General features: G+C 42.5%; 1 protein-coding gene across 1 annotated transcript in view; it reads left to right on the top strand.

Annotated features, from left to right (window-relative positions):
• The first annotated feature begins 201 nt into the window (after positions 1 to 201).
• The window catches only part of HTR2A (5-hydroxytryptamine receptor 2A), a 60,092-nt gene continuing 44,512 nt past the window's right edge, over positions 202 to 15,781 (top strand). Inside the window, exons 1-2 of the mRNA XM_068984680.1 lie at positions 202 to 613; positions 3,690 to 3,890. Of these exons, the coding sequence (XP_068840781.1) occupies positions 202 to 613; positions 3,690 to 3,890 (613 nt within the window). The remainder of the gene's footprint in view (positions 614 to 3,689; positions 3,891 to 15,781) is intronic.

Genomic DNA, 15,781 nt, shown 5'->3' with positions numbered 1-15,781 from the left:
TGAAGGAAAGCACTATAAAGAAGCCACCGCAGTTCTTTATCTTGTTGTAATAATGGAAGAAGAAAAGCCAACCGATGGAGCCGAGCACGTACGCCAGCCTCATTGTGACAGACCTTGGGGACATAAAGCTGAATGGTGACCAGAGCCTGTAACCGGTAAGGTTTTTCTTACACTTCATCTGCTACAAGTTCCGGCTTAGCAATGGATATTCTCTGTGAAGAAAACACTTCTTTGAGCTCAACTACGAACTCCTTAATGCAATTACATGCTGACACAAGGCTCTACAATACTGACTTTAACTCCGGAGAAGGTAACACTTCGGATGCATTTAACTGGACCGTGGACTCAGAAAATCGAACCAACCTTTCCTGTGAGGGCTGTCTCTCACCACCCTGCTTCTCCTTACTTCATCTCCAGGAAAAGAACTGGTCTGCTCTGTTGACAGCGGTAGTGATTATACTAACCATTGCCGGAAACATACTCGTCATCATGGCAGTGTCCCTAGAGAAAAAGCTGCAGAATGCCACCAACTATTTCCTGATGTCACTCGCCATAGCTGATATGCTGCTGGGTTTCCTGGTCATGCCCGTGTCCATGTTAACCATCCTCTATGGTGAGTGGCATTAGCTTCCTAGCTGTACCCACATGGGTAACAAAACGCGTGCATGTCATTAGCAGATGAGTCCAGGCTCAGGGGACCAACTAAGCGTAAGACTTTGTTTATGGAGGAGGGGCTACCATGTTATATTACTTAAATTTTAAAATGAGATCACATTGTAAAAGATCAGACAAACTGTATGCTGTGATCATTGGAGAGTTTTGTGCTTTGAAACATATACAGTTTACACAGTGAGAGAAAGCATTGTGCTTAAAAGCACGTACATTTTATGTAGAATTATAAAGGTCCCAAGACAGTCCTAAAGCAAAAGCATCTGTCATATCTGAATTCACTTGGTTTTCAAGCCTTTATATTCCCAACCAAATATCCCAGCCTTCGAGACAGGCCAGTTTGATCTTGGTCACACTGCTTTCAGCACTTCTAATGGAGTGGTAAAACCTTCCCAGTTCCCTTGGAATATTTACAGAGAGAATATTAGTGGTGCAGTGGGTTTAATGTTAAAATATGCAGCGTCTCCATTAGAATAAATGACTTATACCAGTTTTAATTGTTCCCTGCCTGAAGCAGCATTAATTTGGAGGTGTGCCTTTGAATTCTACCCCTCAGCTCTTTAAAAATGCATATGCATAAACTCCTCCCGAATTGTTTGGAGGAGGGTGGGAAACACATGGGAAGAGATTTATCTTGCTTCTTCTCAGTGGAGTTTGAAAGAGTCAAACCTCTCAGCAAGTCAGCAAACACTGGGACGACTTCAGCAGGAAGCAGAATGTGATACTCTTTCCAAATTATGAGTAATATAGCCAGATTTCTCCGTTTAAAAGTGGAAGAGGAGGGGAGAATATTGAGACCGCTGACACAGGCACACCAGCCCGTCACCCAGAGCTAGAAACAGTTTATGGGCATTTTTAGAAGGGATTTTTCTGGCTATGTCTTAAGAGCTAAAATATGTGTATCAATCCATCCCCAAGGAGTATGCAGGAGGAAGGAGGTGAGCAAGGGAGCGTGGGCGTCAGGTTTGCACAGGGTCCACAGCGCTCCTTGCAAGGCCAGCCCCCGCTTGACGACTCAAAATGTCACACCAGGATGATCTGATTAAATTCGCTTGTCATTTCCCAGACATCCGGGAGAGGTCCCCGCTTCCTAAAACCCTGCCACGTGGAAGGCAAACTCCAGGAGTGGGAGATGGCTCCCAGAGGGCCCATCCGGGAACCCAAGCCCCGGTGGGAGGTGGGGAGCGGTGGGTACCCCAGAGCGGCGAGTGGGGCTGGCAGATGTCAGCCAGGTTAGCAAGTCGAGTCCAGCTGGGCACCGCCGGCTCGGGGTGCAATGGCGCCCCCTGGTGGCCGAGGCTCTGTGCGCAGTTGATTCCCGTAGAGAGACGCGCCTCTCCCTTGGCTGGTCCCCAGGACTCCACAGAAATCCCCCTCCTTATCCCCACCACGGAAACCCAGACTACGGTCCGCCGCTGCCTCCTTGCAGAGAAAACTCCTCCCACGGTCAGCATCAGTTCCGACCAGGCAGCGGGTGGCTTCCTCCCAGGCACTGGGCTCTCCTTGGAGCTCAAGCTCTCTGCATGTAGCATGAAAGGCACCAAGTCAGACTTGTCTCCTGCACTTTTCTAAACATCAGTGGTGGCGTCTTGGTAGAGATGGTTTGTGAATAGAGACTTTGTTCAGCTTTGTGGGTCCAGAGCGTGGGGAAAGATGGTTTTCATAATTTTCCTTCTTAACATGTGTGCAGATCTAACACCACAGCTTAGGTTGTCATCAAAACTAATGAGGTTCCTATAACCGTTTGATCTCCCTCTAAAACAGATACAGGAGACTGTGTGTCCCTCAGACATGCCCTATCTTTTTAATATAGCAGGTGACTTCCTGCCCTGCGTCTCACAGTGGGTCCTTGTGGTAGCTTTAAGTCAATTTAATGTTGAGGTCCAACTTCCACCCACCCTCCTGGATATCAGGACATCCAGAAAAGCTGTTCAACTGATTCTAATGTGCACCCCTGGGTGAGAACCACTGCCCCAGGCAGTGGTTGCCCAAGTGTGGTTCCTGGACGGGTAGCATCCGTACCAGCTGGGAAATTGTTAGAAATGCAATTCTTCCTGCTCCATTGCACATGCGTAGAATCAGAACACCTGGAGGCGGGCTCCAGTGGCTCATTTTAAGAAACCACCTCGGAGATTCTGAGGCGCCTTCAAGTTTAAGCATCACTTCCCTGAAACAGTTCTCAGAAGAATACCATCCTTTTCTTCACCACTGTCTTCATCCCTCCTGCCCCACCTCCTGTCCCTCCAGTTTGAATTTAATCCCCAAATTATTAGGGAAGCTTCATTTTCATGAAGGTATATACCCAGTCTGTGGAGAAGGGCATGGCAACCCATTCCAGTATTCTTGCCTGGAGAATCCCAGGGAGAGAGGGGCCTGGTGGTCCATGGCGTCTCACAGAGCCGGACATGACTGAAGAAACTTAGCATGCACACATGCCCAGTCTGGATTTTTAAACATTTCTTCATTCACACCAATAGCATTTTTGGCAGACTGCTAAATGCCATCACTGCGCAAGACTGAGCAATTGTTATAATGGCTAAGAGATGGTCTAACCTCAGGAAACCTACAGTCTGAAAAAAAAGTAAGTCGATAAGTAAGTAGCTAATAGGATTCTTTGACCAGGCTCCCCTGTCCATGGAATTCCCCAGGGTTCTTTGATAGAGGAACCCAAAGTATATCACAATTCCCAACCTAAGTTGTTAAAAACAAAGAGAGAAGTAGATATTGTTAGGTAGAGGAGACAGAATGAGAGAAACCCTGAAGAGACACAGCCTGAGTTTACAACACACCAGCATGATTCCAGCTATAAGTTTTCAAATCTTGCTTTCAACCAGGGCAGTCTTACTCTACTTCAGTACAGTTGATTGACATCAGGCTGCTCTGAAGTACTGAAAATATCTCATGTTGCCCTTTGCTGTTAACCATGCCTTTTCCCAGGATGAAAACTATTCAAGCAGGGTAAATTTCATGCGCCAGAGAAGCTCAAGGTCACTCGCTAATGCTAACCTTCTGCATCCCAGGGTACCGGTGGCCTCTGCCCAGCAAGCTGTGTGCTGTTTGGATTTACCTGGATGTGCTCTTCTCCACGGCCTCCATCATGCATCTCTGTGCCATTTCCCTGGACCGCTATGTTGCCATTCAGAACCCCATCCATCACAGCCGGTTCAACTCCAGAACTAAGGCGTTTCTGAAAATAATTGCTGTTTGGACGATATCAGTGGGTAAGTGGAACAGTATTTCAGACTCTCACTTCAAATGACAGTTCATGCGTTCTAAGTAGACTTCTGTTGTGGGTTTTTGTTTGTTTTTGCGCTGAACCCTGACATCCTCAATTAATTGTTCTGTTTGCTGCAAGATATGTTATAGCATAGTAATTCTCAGCTTTGCTTTAGGAAAGAAAAATCTGTTAATGTCACAGGCAGACAACATAAATTTGTATTCTTACTTTTGCACAAGTAAGAATATACATGTACACCAACAGACTCAAAACAGAATAACTGTGCTGTGTGTGTGTTCAGCACTAAGTCGTGTCCAGCTCTTTTGCAACCCCATGGACTGTAGCCTGTCAGGACCTTCTGTCCATGTGATTTCCCAGGCAAGGATAATGGAGTGATTTGCTGTTTTCTTCTCCAAGATCTTCCCAGCCCAGGTATTGAACCTACATCTCCTGGGATTCTTTACCACTGAGTCACCAGGGAAACAACTGTGCTATAGCCATCTTCAAACACTTTTCCCATCTTACACTTTCAAACTCACAAAATTCAAGTGCCTGAATTTCTAAATCTTGAGTTTCCCAGAGACCTCAATGTTTATAATCACTGGACTTTGTGGTCAATGTAAGAAAACAGAGCCCAATACTGGAGAATGGACAGTTTCTGGGGGTAGAGAAAGGTGCCAGGCACCATAACTCAGAGGGAGAGGTAAGGACGACGGATGGTGGCGGAACTTAGTCAAAGAGAACCCAGCACCTCTGTAAGCTTCCTCATCCTGTTATGATACAACATGCCAGAGGATTTCAACCCGCTTCACTTAGGCTGATTACACACCTTCACCTGTCACCAGTATTGATTTTCTGTCAGACGCCTAATAGTCAGAAAATCCCAGGTAGTGGAAGCCAGAGACAGCTCCCAGGCAGCTAAGTGAATTGCACCCGTCACCTCAGCCGGCTCGGGTCATAACCAAAGATTCCCTGGGAGTCTTTTTTTTAAGTTTTAAAGTTGCCAAGTGGAAACCACAATCCCACCAGGGCCACGTGGCTGCCAGTGTCTGCTCACAGGAGAAACTATGGGATTTGTTAGCAGGCTTGCCATCAAGGACTCGTGGGAGTCTACTCACAGTTTTGTAATGGTAAAGAATGCAAATGAATTATTGTTGAGTCACTCGGTCATGTCCAACTCTTTGTGGTCCCATGACTATAGCCTGCCAGGCTCAAGACATTTCCCAGGCAAGAATACTGGAGTGGTTGTCATTTCCTTCTCCAGGCGATCGTCCCAATCCAGGGATCAAATCCGAGTCTCCTGTGTCTCCTACATTGGCAGGCGGATTCTTTACCACAGGGATAGCAAGCACAACAACAGGATAGCTTGTGTTTTTCAGGCCCTATGGTTTGCCTTGCTGTTAAATACATCATCTGCAGAGTAGGTAACTCCGTTCTATGGATAAGGAAATGGGTTCAAAAAGTAAACTGGCCAAAGCTAGTGAATAGCAAAGATTGTGCTCAATTGTGATAGGAACTTATTTGACTTAAGGGATCACCCGTGGTGGTTCAGACAGTAAGGAATCCGCCTGCAGTGAAGGAGACTCAGGAGACCCGGGTTTGATCCCTGGGTTGGGCAGATCCCCTGGAGGAGGGCCTGGCAGCCGATTCCAGTCTTCTTGCCTGGGAAATCCCATGGACAGAGGAGCCTGGCGGGCTACAGTCCGTGGAGTCACAACAAGTCGGACATGCCTGAGCAACACACATGATGGGAACACTAACAAACTGCACCCGTGTGATCTCAGCATTTTTAGAAGTCCTAGCTGTTTTCCATTTTGAACTTCACAATACTGTCTGAAGCAGACAGAGTGGGAGACCTTATTTTGTTATTTATCTGAAGGACTGAGGAAACAGGGCGGAGAAAGGGTGTGGCTTACTGGGTCGCCTCTCCAACTGTGTCAGGGCTAGGGCTCTAAGCTTCCAGCACCAAAGCCTGCTGTCCCTGCTGAACTTGGTAAATTCTTTCCTGAGAAAACAGATGCTGCTCCCAAAATATGCTTGCAGTTTCTGGGCCTGTGCAACCTTGAACTCATCCTACTAGGATCAAGAGAATGCAGGATTGCTCGTACTCAATCCCAGCTGCATGTAAAAGCTCTGGGGAGCTACTGATTTCACCGGTGTGGGAGTGTGTGTGGGTGTGTGTGTACTCAGTCACTCAATCATGTCCAACTCTTTGCGACCCTATGGGCTTATGGCCCACCAGGCTCCTCTGCCTGTGGGATTTCCCAGGCAAGAATACAGGAGCGGGTTGCCATTTCCTACTCCAGGGGCTCTTCCTTAACCAAGAATCAAAGCTGTGTGTCTTGCATCTCCTGCACTGGCAGGTAGATTCTTTACCATGGGCCACCTGGGAAGCCCTAGTAGTATAACGGCTATTTCTTTAGCACAGCAACCAGAGACACAGTAGTGTTCAAAGCACTTTACGGGGGATAAATTGCAGAGAAAGAAGTTGCACGGGATGACATAGCTCATAACCAGGAGTCACCCCAGGGCAATTCTGTTTGAAAGCCAACACTCTTAGTACTGCCCAAAACACAATCTGCTTCCTGCTCCTTCCAGCCATCACCCCAGGAGTCAGGCAGGCTGGAATGAGTTGTCAAGGAGACAGTCAGGAGCCATCATCCATCCATTTGGCCAAACTTTATTGCATAGCTACTATGTCCTTGGATGCGCGTTTTGTGGTCCCTGACCATGTGTGGTCAGAGAAGGCAGATACAAGAAACCCTGAGGTTACCTAGGCTCTGTACCAGAATTCTGTGAGAGGTATGGCTGAGGAGTTGGTAAAGGTTTAAAAAAAGAGTCAGTTCTAGTGAAGGTGTGCACATACTCAGTTGTGTCTGTCTCTTTGCGACCCCATGGACTATAGCCCACTGGGCTCCTCTGTGCATGGAATTTTATTGTAGCATAAATATTCTCCTGAATTATTTTTTAATGTTTCCATTTCCATTGATTTTTGTTGTTGCACAATTAAATCCTTAGGCTGGAAATTTTGTGTATGGTCTAATGTGCTTTCTTCTACCAATTATTAAAGCCTTTTCAGCATCTACTGATATCAGTTTTTCCCCTTCATTCAACTTATTGATGTATTTAGTTTTCTTTCAGATTTGAATATCAAACTGCTCTTGCTTGCCTAGAATATGTTCATAAATGAAGTTGGATTTATATAATTTGATTAGTTGGTTTGTTATTCTTATAAGGTTTCTTTTGGTGGCTTTATTAAATTTGGGAGATTTTTTTCCCTTAAGATCTTAAAATATTTAAGTAGGAATGTGCTTTAAAGGTTATATAGAATTTAATTCTAAATCTTTCTCATCCTGGTGGCTTTTAAAATGGTATCTTTAACTATATCACGAACCTCTTTAACATTTTTATCTACATTTTCTACCTTGTTTTGGGTTACTAGCTGAATGCAAAGTTTGTCTTTTGTATTGATTCATTATCATTAAATGCAATGATTTTGTTTTAAAGTCTGCTTCATCTGAAACTAGTATAACTATGCCAGGTTTTATTCTAGGGTCTTATTTTCTAGATATATTCTATTCCATCCTGTTACTGCCAAACTCCTTTTTGACTTCATGCAAATATTAAGTACATTGCTCGTAAGAAGCATATGAAGTTTTGCTTTTATTCAGTCTGTCTTTTAATTGTACTATTTTATTTGTATTTAATGTAACCCACATGTATTTGGATTTAAATTTACCACCTTTTCTTTTTATTTCCCATTTTTCCTATGTTCCATATGCTTTCCATTTTTGCCTTCTTTTGCACTAACCAAGAATTATCAATTCATTATACCCCTTTATAGAACTGTTATCTCAGTCTTCTAAATCCTTTTAGTGATTATAACATTCATTTTTCCCCCTAAAAGAGGCTAATACAATTACTTTATCACTTCCTAAATGATTCAAAAACCTTAGCATATTTAATCAGTTTACCCCATCCTTTGTATTGTTTTTGCTAATTTCTATTTATCTTTTTAAAACCTGTAAGTCATCATAAATGTTCCGTTCACTTAGTATTTGTTTTTCACATATTGACCCTTTCTATTGCTATTTATCGCTTATGTCACTTCTGTGATTCTGCCTGGGTTTACAGTCCTAATTCCTGAAGAATTTCGATCGGAATATCACATAGGTTTATTTCAGCTTTATTGTTTTTATAACAAACATTTTTTTTCACCTTCATTTTAAGCATATTTTTGTTCGGTATAGAATTCCAATTTGGGAGTTAAATTTTTAAAGCAAGTTATGGATGATGTTCTTAAGTTCTAGTTTATATTGTTTCTTAGCAAGAACTTTGCTGTCAGACTTGTTTATAATCTACCACCTCTTACTACCCTTTCCAGCTATAGGATTTTTTTACCATTTTTTCTCTTTTTTTTATTTCTTTGATTACATCAACATGAATCCACCACGTGTGTACACCTGCTCCCAATCCCGAACCCCCTCCCACCCACCCCCCCAACACACCATCCCTATTTTAACAATTTTACTATGATGTACTTCAGTGTGGGTTAGTTTTGCTCTTATCCTGAGTGAGTGAGTGAAGTTGCTCAGTTGTGTCCCACTTTTTGCGACCCCATGGACTGTAGCCTACCAGGCTCCTCCCTCCATGCGATTCTCCAAGCAAGAGTACTGGAGTGGGTTGCCATTTCCTTCTCCAGGGGATCTTCCCGACCCAGGGATCGAACCCGGGTCTCCCGCATTCCAGGCAAATGCTTTAGCCTCTGGGCCACCAGGGAAGCCTTTATCCTATGTGGTGTTTATACTGATTCTTAAATTTGTAGCTCAATGCCTTTTGTCAGTTTGGGAGAAATCTTGGTCATCATCTTTTCAAATACTGCTTCTGCTCCATTCTCTCTCCTGTCCTCCACTAACTTCTTAGACTCCAGTTTCTCCTATGATAGAACTTTTACTCATGTTTATGATTCTTAAGGGGCTTTCCAGGTGGCTCAGTGGTAAAGAGTCCGGCAATACAGGAGACACAAGACACGTGGGTTAGATCTCTGAGTTGGGAAGATCCCCCAGAGGAGGAAATGGCAACCCACTCCAGTATTCTTACCTGGAAAATTCCCTGGGCAGAAGAGCCTGGCGGGCTACAGTCCATGGGGCCGCAAAGAGTTGGACACAACTGAGCATGCACCCATGACTCTTAAACACTTTTCTACATTTTTCACTTTTCAATTCTTACTTTAGTGTGGATCATTTTACTGACTTTTCTTCTCCTGGGTTGTTAATCCCCTCACCAGCTACTTCTAATTGGCTGTTAAGCCTATGTTTGTATTCTTAACTTGGTACTAGCATGTGTTCTTAGAATTCCCACTTGATTCTTTTTTGTAGATTCGAGTATGTAGGTGGCGCTAGTGGTTAAACAAAAAACACAAAAACCCCACCTGCCTGCCAATGCAGGAGACTCAAGAGATGTGTGTTCAATCCCTGGGTCAGGAAGATCCCCTGGAGAAGGAAATGGCAACCCACTCCAATATTCTTGCCTGGAGAACCCCATGGACAGAGGCGCCTGGTGGGCTATAACCCATGGGGTCGCAAAGAGTCGGACATGACAGCACGCACGCACGCACATGCACGCATGCACGCACATGCGCACGTGCACACACGCACATGCACGCACGCACTCTGGAGTAACTCTGTTTTCATCTGTTTTCTTAAATATTAATCACAGGTATCTGAGTAACCTGGGAATTTCTATTTTCTAGAGTCTTTTTCTATTAGGTTCTGTCAGCTGCTAAGCCTGGTAATTTTATTAAATATAGACACTGGGGAAAAAAAATATGTGGATACTGTGTTGATGTTGCCATTCTTCAGAGAGCGGTCCATTAACTTTAGCAGTTAGGTCTCCTAAATCCAGCCAGGTTTAGGATGAGTTTTTGTGAGCACTGGTCTATTTTCATTTTAGCCTCATACCTAGGATATATTCCTTCTTGACCTCAGATGAACATGACTTCAGTCTCCATCTTCAAGACCTCTCAACTCTAGTTTTTGTCTCCTTGGCACCATAAGGCTGCTGCTAACCCTTTTGTTTTTCACTGGCGTATAAGTGACTTACAATATTGTGTTAGTTTCTGCTGTACAGCAAAGTGAAATGGTTATACATATATCCACTCTTGGAGATTCTTTTCCAATATAGGCCGTTACAGGGTATGAATAGAGTTCCCTGTGCTATAGCAATAGGTCCTTATTGGCTGTCTATTTTATATCGAGTAGTGTGTATATGTCTTTACCTCTCAATCTGTCCTTCTAACAAGTTGGTAAATGCCTTAAAGGGAAAGGAGGCTCATACCATTACATTCACTTTTTTTCTCTTCCTTTCACTCCAGATCATAACCCCTGAAATCCTGGCCACTTTGACAGCCTTAACTCCCCATTTTTGACCGCCCAACCCCACCCAAGACAAAGATTGAGGCCTTGAATTTTGCTTTATTTGACACTAGTATGCTGTACCTCCTTCTTGTTTGAGTCTTTCCAATATATCTTTTCTCACCCCTTCATTTTTAATATCTTTGTTCTTTTGTTTAATATACTTATTTTCACCGATTACTTACAGATGGACTTTTTAAAATAAAATCTGATACTCTGCCTTTTGATAATGAAATTCAGTCTGCCTACATTTACTGTGACAACTGACATAGTTGGTTTTATTCCTCCGATTTTACATTCATCCTGTGCCTTTCTTTGTAATAGTTACTTTTCTTCCTCATTTCATATGTTTGCTGACTTGCACAATGTTTTGTTTCTTTCACCCCATCCCAGTTAGTTTGAATTTCTTCTTGGCTTTTCCATTCCTTTTTTGATTATAAAAGCTGAGTCATGTCCAACTCTTTGCAGCCCCACGGACAGTAGCCCACCAGGCTCCTCTGCCTGTGGAATTTTCCAGGCAAGAATGCTGGAGTGGGTTGCCATTTCCTCTTCCAGGGGATCTTCCCAACCCAGGGATCGAACCTGCATTTCTTGCATCTGTCTCTTGCATTGGCAGGCAGATTCTTTACCACTAGTACCACCTGTAGTCTTATCCCAAACAATCATTATACTGACATTTCTATTACTATTAATATATGTAAAATAAATAGTAACCCCACTAAATTGTTTTATTTCCTCATACATCCTGAGTCCCAATCATAGATTTTTCTGTTAGTTTACTTATTTATTTTAATTGGAGGCTAATTACTTTACAATATTGTGGTGGTTTTTGCCATACAGTGACATGAAGCTAATGGCACAATAGATCTTTTTAAAGCAAGTCAAAAATGAAGAAACCATAAAGATCAATAGAGACATAGCTCAATACATGAGAAATAGTACATTGTATATGGCTAAAATCAACATCAACAAAGTCAAAAGCAAACTTTCAATGTCTGGATAACAGACCAAGAACACCTGCATTTTGATAAAAAAAATGAAAAGACAAGCAATTGAACAGGGTAAAAATAAACTATACGAACAGGCAATTCACAGAAACCTAAGTTAAAATGGACAAAGCTCATGAAAAACACTCAGCCTTTTTAACAGTTATGGAAATATAGTTTAAAACAATAATGCAATATCGCTTTTTACCCATTTGACTGGCAAAATTAAAATGAGTGAAAACACGCACTGCAGTTCTGGATACGGTGCCCTGTGTACCCATATTCAGTTTGGGTGAATATGAGTTGTTTGTTCTTGAACAATCTAGCAAAAGTTATTAAAATTTGGCCTACCGGCCTCACTCGAGGGGATCTGTTCTACAGGAAAACAAAAGTACATGTAGGAATCTATGATAATTTGAGGGAATAGCAGAAAAGCTAGGTCATGGTTGAATATATTGTTTTAAATTATGGAATATTCTGCAGCTCTTAAAAATCTTGAGTTGGGGTTATGGAGATTCAACTAGAGGAATGTCTGTGAAGTTAAGTGCAAAAAGCAGGTTACACACATGGTCTGGACCCGTTCTGGTAAGTAACAGTAAACTGTTACTATAGTAACAGTACACAGAGATGTTTACATATCATTAATAGCACTGAGAAACTATTAAAGGACTTCACACTTGCCAAGAAGGTAAAATTAGGAAGAATGGCAGGATTATTATACTTTCCCTCACATATTTCTGTACAATTTTTCACACAAATATGATGATAAAGTGTTTTAGATCAGGGGTCCCCAACCTGCAGGATCTAATGCCTGATATTCTGAGGTGGAGCTGATGTAATATAATAGAAATAAAATGCACAGTAAATGTGATATGCTTGATCATCCCCAAACCATGCCTCCCCAAATCCGTGGAAAAACTGGCTTTCACAAAACTGACCCCTGGTGCCAAAAGGGTTGGGGACCACTGATCTATAGGTCCACGAATGAAACCGTTACACCTGCCTCATAGGAGAGAGGGCTCTGTGAGAGGTGGTGGTGGTGTTTAGTTGCTAAGTCGTGTCCGACCCTTTGCAACCCCATGGACTATAGCCTGCCAGGCTCCTCTGTCCATGGGATTTCCTAGGCAAGAACGCCGGAATAGGTTGCCATCCCTTTCCTTTCTTCCTTTCCCAGGCGAGAATACTGGAATAGGTTGCCATTTCCTATGCTGACCCTCAAAGTTTTGCAAGGATCTAACAGATGGCAAGCTTGATAACCACATCAGAGATGACTCAGGTTCTCTTGCTCTAGGTATCTCTGAGATTGGCTGCTTCTCCCCAGCTCCTTACAGTGACCAGCTTGGTCAGTTTACTTTTGCCAAGGCCTCTATCTAACTCTGAGGAACAATGAACATAATTACAAATTGATTCCATTTATCTATGTGTGAGTTTCTCTGAGTAAAGAAGCGATGACAGTCAAGATTGAAGCATTAGATTAAGAATGATCCTGAGCTTCTCTGAATTTCATCTTGCCTTTATAAACACAATTCCCTTGATCAGAGGGAACCATGACTTCAACTACAATATATAAAATGAGCAAACCTCTTCCTCATGATGATTGCCTTGCTAATGCTGTATGAGAAAAGAAAATAGATGCTGTTTATTCCCTCACTGTCTTTAGCAGGTAAAAGTATGTCAGATAGAAAATGTGAAAACGACTATTTTCACGTTGTCATATCCTGCCAAGCAAGCCAAGACACCAACTTAATTTTTTTTCTTGTGCTTATTTCATTTTAGAATTGTATTTGCAGCTCATGAGTAATTTTGAAGTATCATGAGTGTAAATAAGATTTTTTTTCCTCCCTCAAGGCTAAGCATGACCTTGTATTTTATGCACTATTACTTTTATAATAGAAGAGACAAGCTGTGTCAATTTATTCAGTCCTTCGCCTTCACAAACTGGGACACCACACACAGGATCCTAGACTAAATGTTTAGGTCATTGGATCCAACCTCATGCCTTCAGGCAGGCCAAACTTCCCTTCCTAGACAATGTAGATGAATGAAGCAGCTTTGAGGGACAATGAAAATGCTACATCTCATTACAGCTTTAATTTGTATTTATCTGATTAGATAGTATTTGAGCATCTTTTTATGTTTTGAGCAAATTTATATTAAGTTTGCTGTAGTTGGCTGCCTGTAGTTTTGGCTGTAGAACTTGGTGGTTATGAGCAAAAAGTCTGGAGCCAACTATCTGAATGGGTCCCCTGTAAGCCGTGTAACCCTGGGCAAGTTACTCAGCCTCTCTGCACCTTTGGTTCCTCGTGAGTAAATGACAATAACAGTACCTACATTGTGAGGTTGCTCTAACAATAAATACAGCATTTGTCTCATGTTAAAAGCTTACAACATCCCTTGAACTCCTTTCTGTAAGGTTCTTGGACTTTTCCTAACACAAAATAAGAGAATTAGCTATTTGTTCATGTTTTCACAGTGTATCTATATATTCCCAATAGGTTGTCACTTGCCATTACTTATGGTGGTCTTTTTCCCTCACATACTTATATATATGATTTTATTTATAGATGTTCTTTTCTCCTTTATGGCTTCTGAATTTTGAAGTGATGCTAAAATTGCTTTTCCCACTACAAAGTTATAAGAGGAATTATTCCCTATTGTCTTCCATTATTTCTGTGGCTTTGTTTTATACACTTAAGTCTTTGATCCATTTAGAATTTAACCTGTGGCTTGATTTTATTATTTCTACACTGCTTTTTATACCAGCTACTTATTGTACCACTTATTTGCCCTTTGATATGCCGCCTTTATCATATACTCAGTTCTCGTATATGCATATTTGGGTTTATTTCTGAACTTTATGTCCTGTTGACCAGTCTGTTCATTCACTTACAGCACACTTTTGTTGAGATGAAATATGGCCTTTATTATCTCTTAAAACTAATATTCCCTCATTGCTCTTTTTCAGAGTTTTCCTAGCTAAAATTTTTACTTGCTTTTTTGAGTCTGAGTTTTTATTAGAAATCAACTTCTATCTAGTTCCAAAAAAGAAAATTTTATTAGAGCTGCATACAATTTTGTAAATCAATTTTCTAGACCTTTTTGCTGGCATATCTGTATACTTCTGGTCTTATTTAGTGTGTGTTTGTAAACAGCCTCAAATTCCATTTGGAATTAAGTGAAAGTACATACAGGTAACTACCAAAAATTTTAGCACTTAGGTTTTAAAAAATTATGTGTGTATTTAGGTCCAAGAGGAATGATAGTGAAGTATGTATGTCGAGTTTTCCTATCATACCATATCTTCTGGGGGTGGGAAAAGGCTTGGAAAAATACAAAATAAATCAACAGAATAAAATAGGCTCAAAACCAGATGGTGTTCTGTTACCCTTCTTAGTGGGGTACACCCCTAGCTCTGCTGTCAGAAACAGATGTACCTGGGGACCCCATTTGGGGTTCTCTCCTCAGACCTTATAGGTTTATGCCCAAGCCCCTTGCTGCCAGGAGTCAGCCTAGGAACTGGGTTTCAGAGACTCATCACACAACAAGGACAGGAAGGACTTGGGTTACCTGCTGTCTCTCCCACTGCGTAGAGATCACGTTGTAATTGAGCATCTACCGAGACACTAGGCTGGCCAAGAAGTTCATTCGACAGGTTCCATACGATGTTTACCCGAATGAACTTTTTGGCCAACCCAATACAAATGGAAACCGCTGAAGAATTCATCTAACTTGCCTTTCCCTCAGTTTTCTCTATCTGCTGATTTCTCTCCTGGGTGCAGTAAGATTGCCTTCCCTCTTTTCACCCCTGCCACAATGCATTAGCACATCAGAGATCCACAAAGAAGCTCTGGGCGCTGTCCCAGCCTGCAGGTGAGTGGGCTGGTGTCCAGGAGCAGCGATGCTCACAGTCCAGAGAGGCTGCCATCTTTCCTTAAGGTGCTACAGCACCAGAGAGCTGCCAAGGAGCCCGCCACACTGTTCCTGCCCTGAAACAAAGCCTCTGCAGGGCCACCTCACTGTCCACCTCCTTCTCTTGACCCCCGAGTGAAGCACCCTTTCCCTCTCCAGACACAGGTGCGAGAATTCAATGCCATCTCCCCCAGCAGACCACCTCATCTCGTACTTCTCATTTACTTCGTCCAAACTGATCCTTCCCTTTGGGGTCAGCAGGTAGGAATCTTCACTAAGTCAGGATCAATAGCAGATCACCCGATCAATTTGTTGGAACGTCACATCACAAAAAGACTGGGCTCTTAGAAGACATGTCCTTGGTTGTCCTTTAGCACACTGCCCTCCATGGATAAGAGGAGATGTAATGGCCCAAGTAGTTTAGAGCCTGCCAGAGTGACAGCTGACTTCTCTACGCATGGCAGATTCTAGCCGTAGCCATGGGACTGTGTACTGAATACAACAGCATTCGGTAGCATGCCTTCTCCACAACCACTGGAAACTGGTGGGGAAAATTCAGAAATGATCCAATGAAAGAGAAATGCGTT

This window comes from Capricornis sumatraensis, chromosome 12 (assembly GCF_032405125.1).
Source record: "Capricornis sumatraensis isolate serow.1 chromosome 12, serow.2, whole genome shotgun sequence".
NCBI lineage: Eukaryota > Metazoa > Chordata > Mammalia > Artiodactyla > Bovidae > Capricornis > Capricornis sumatraensis.
Note: the sequence above shows the minus strand (reverse complement) of the source record. Positions and strands in the feature narration are given on the sequence as shown.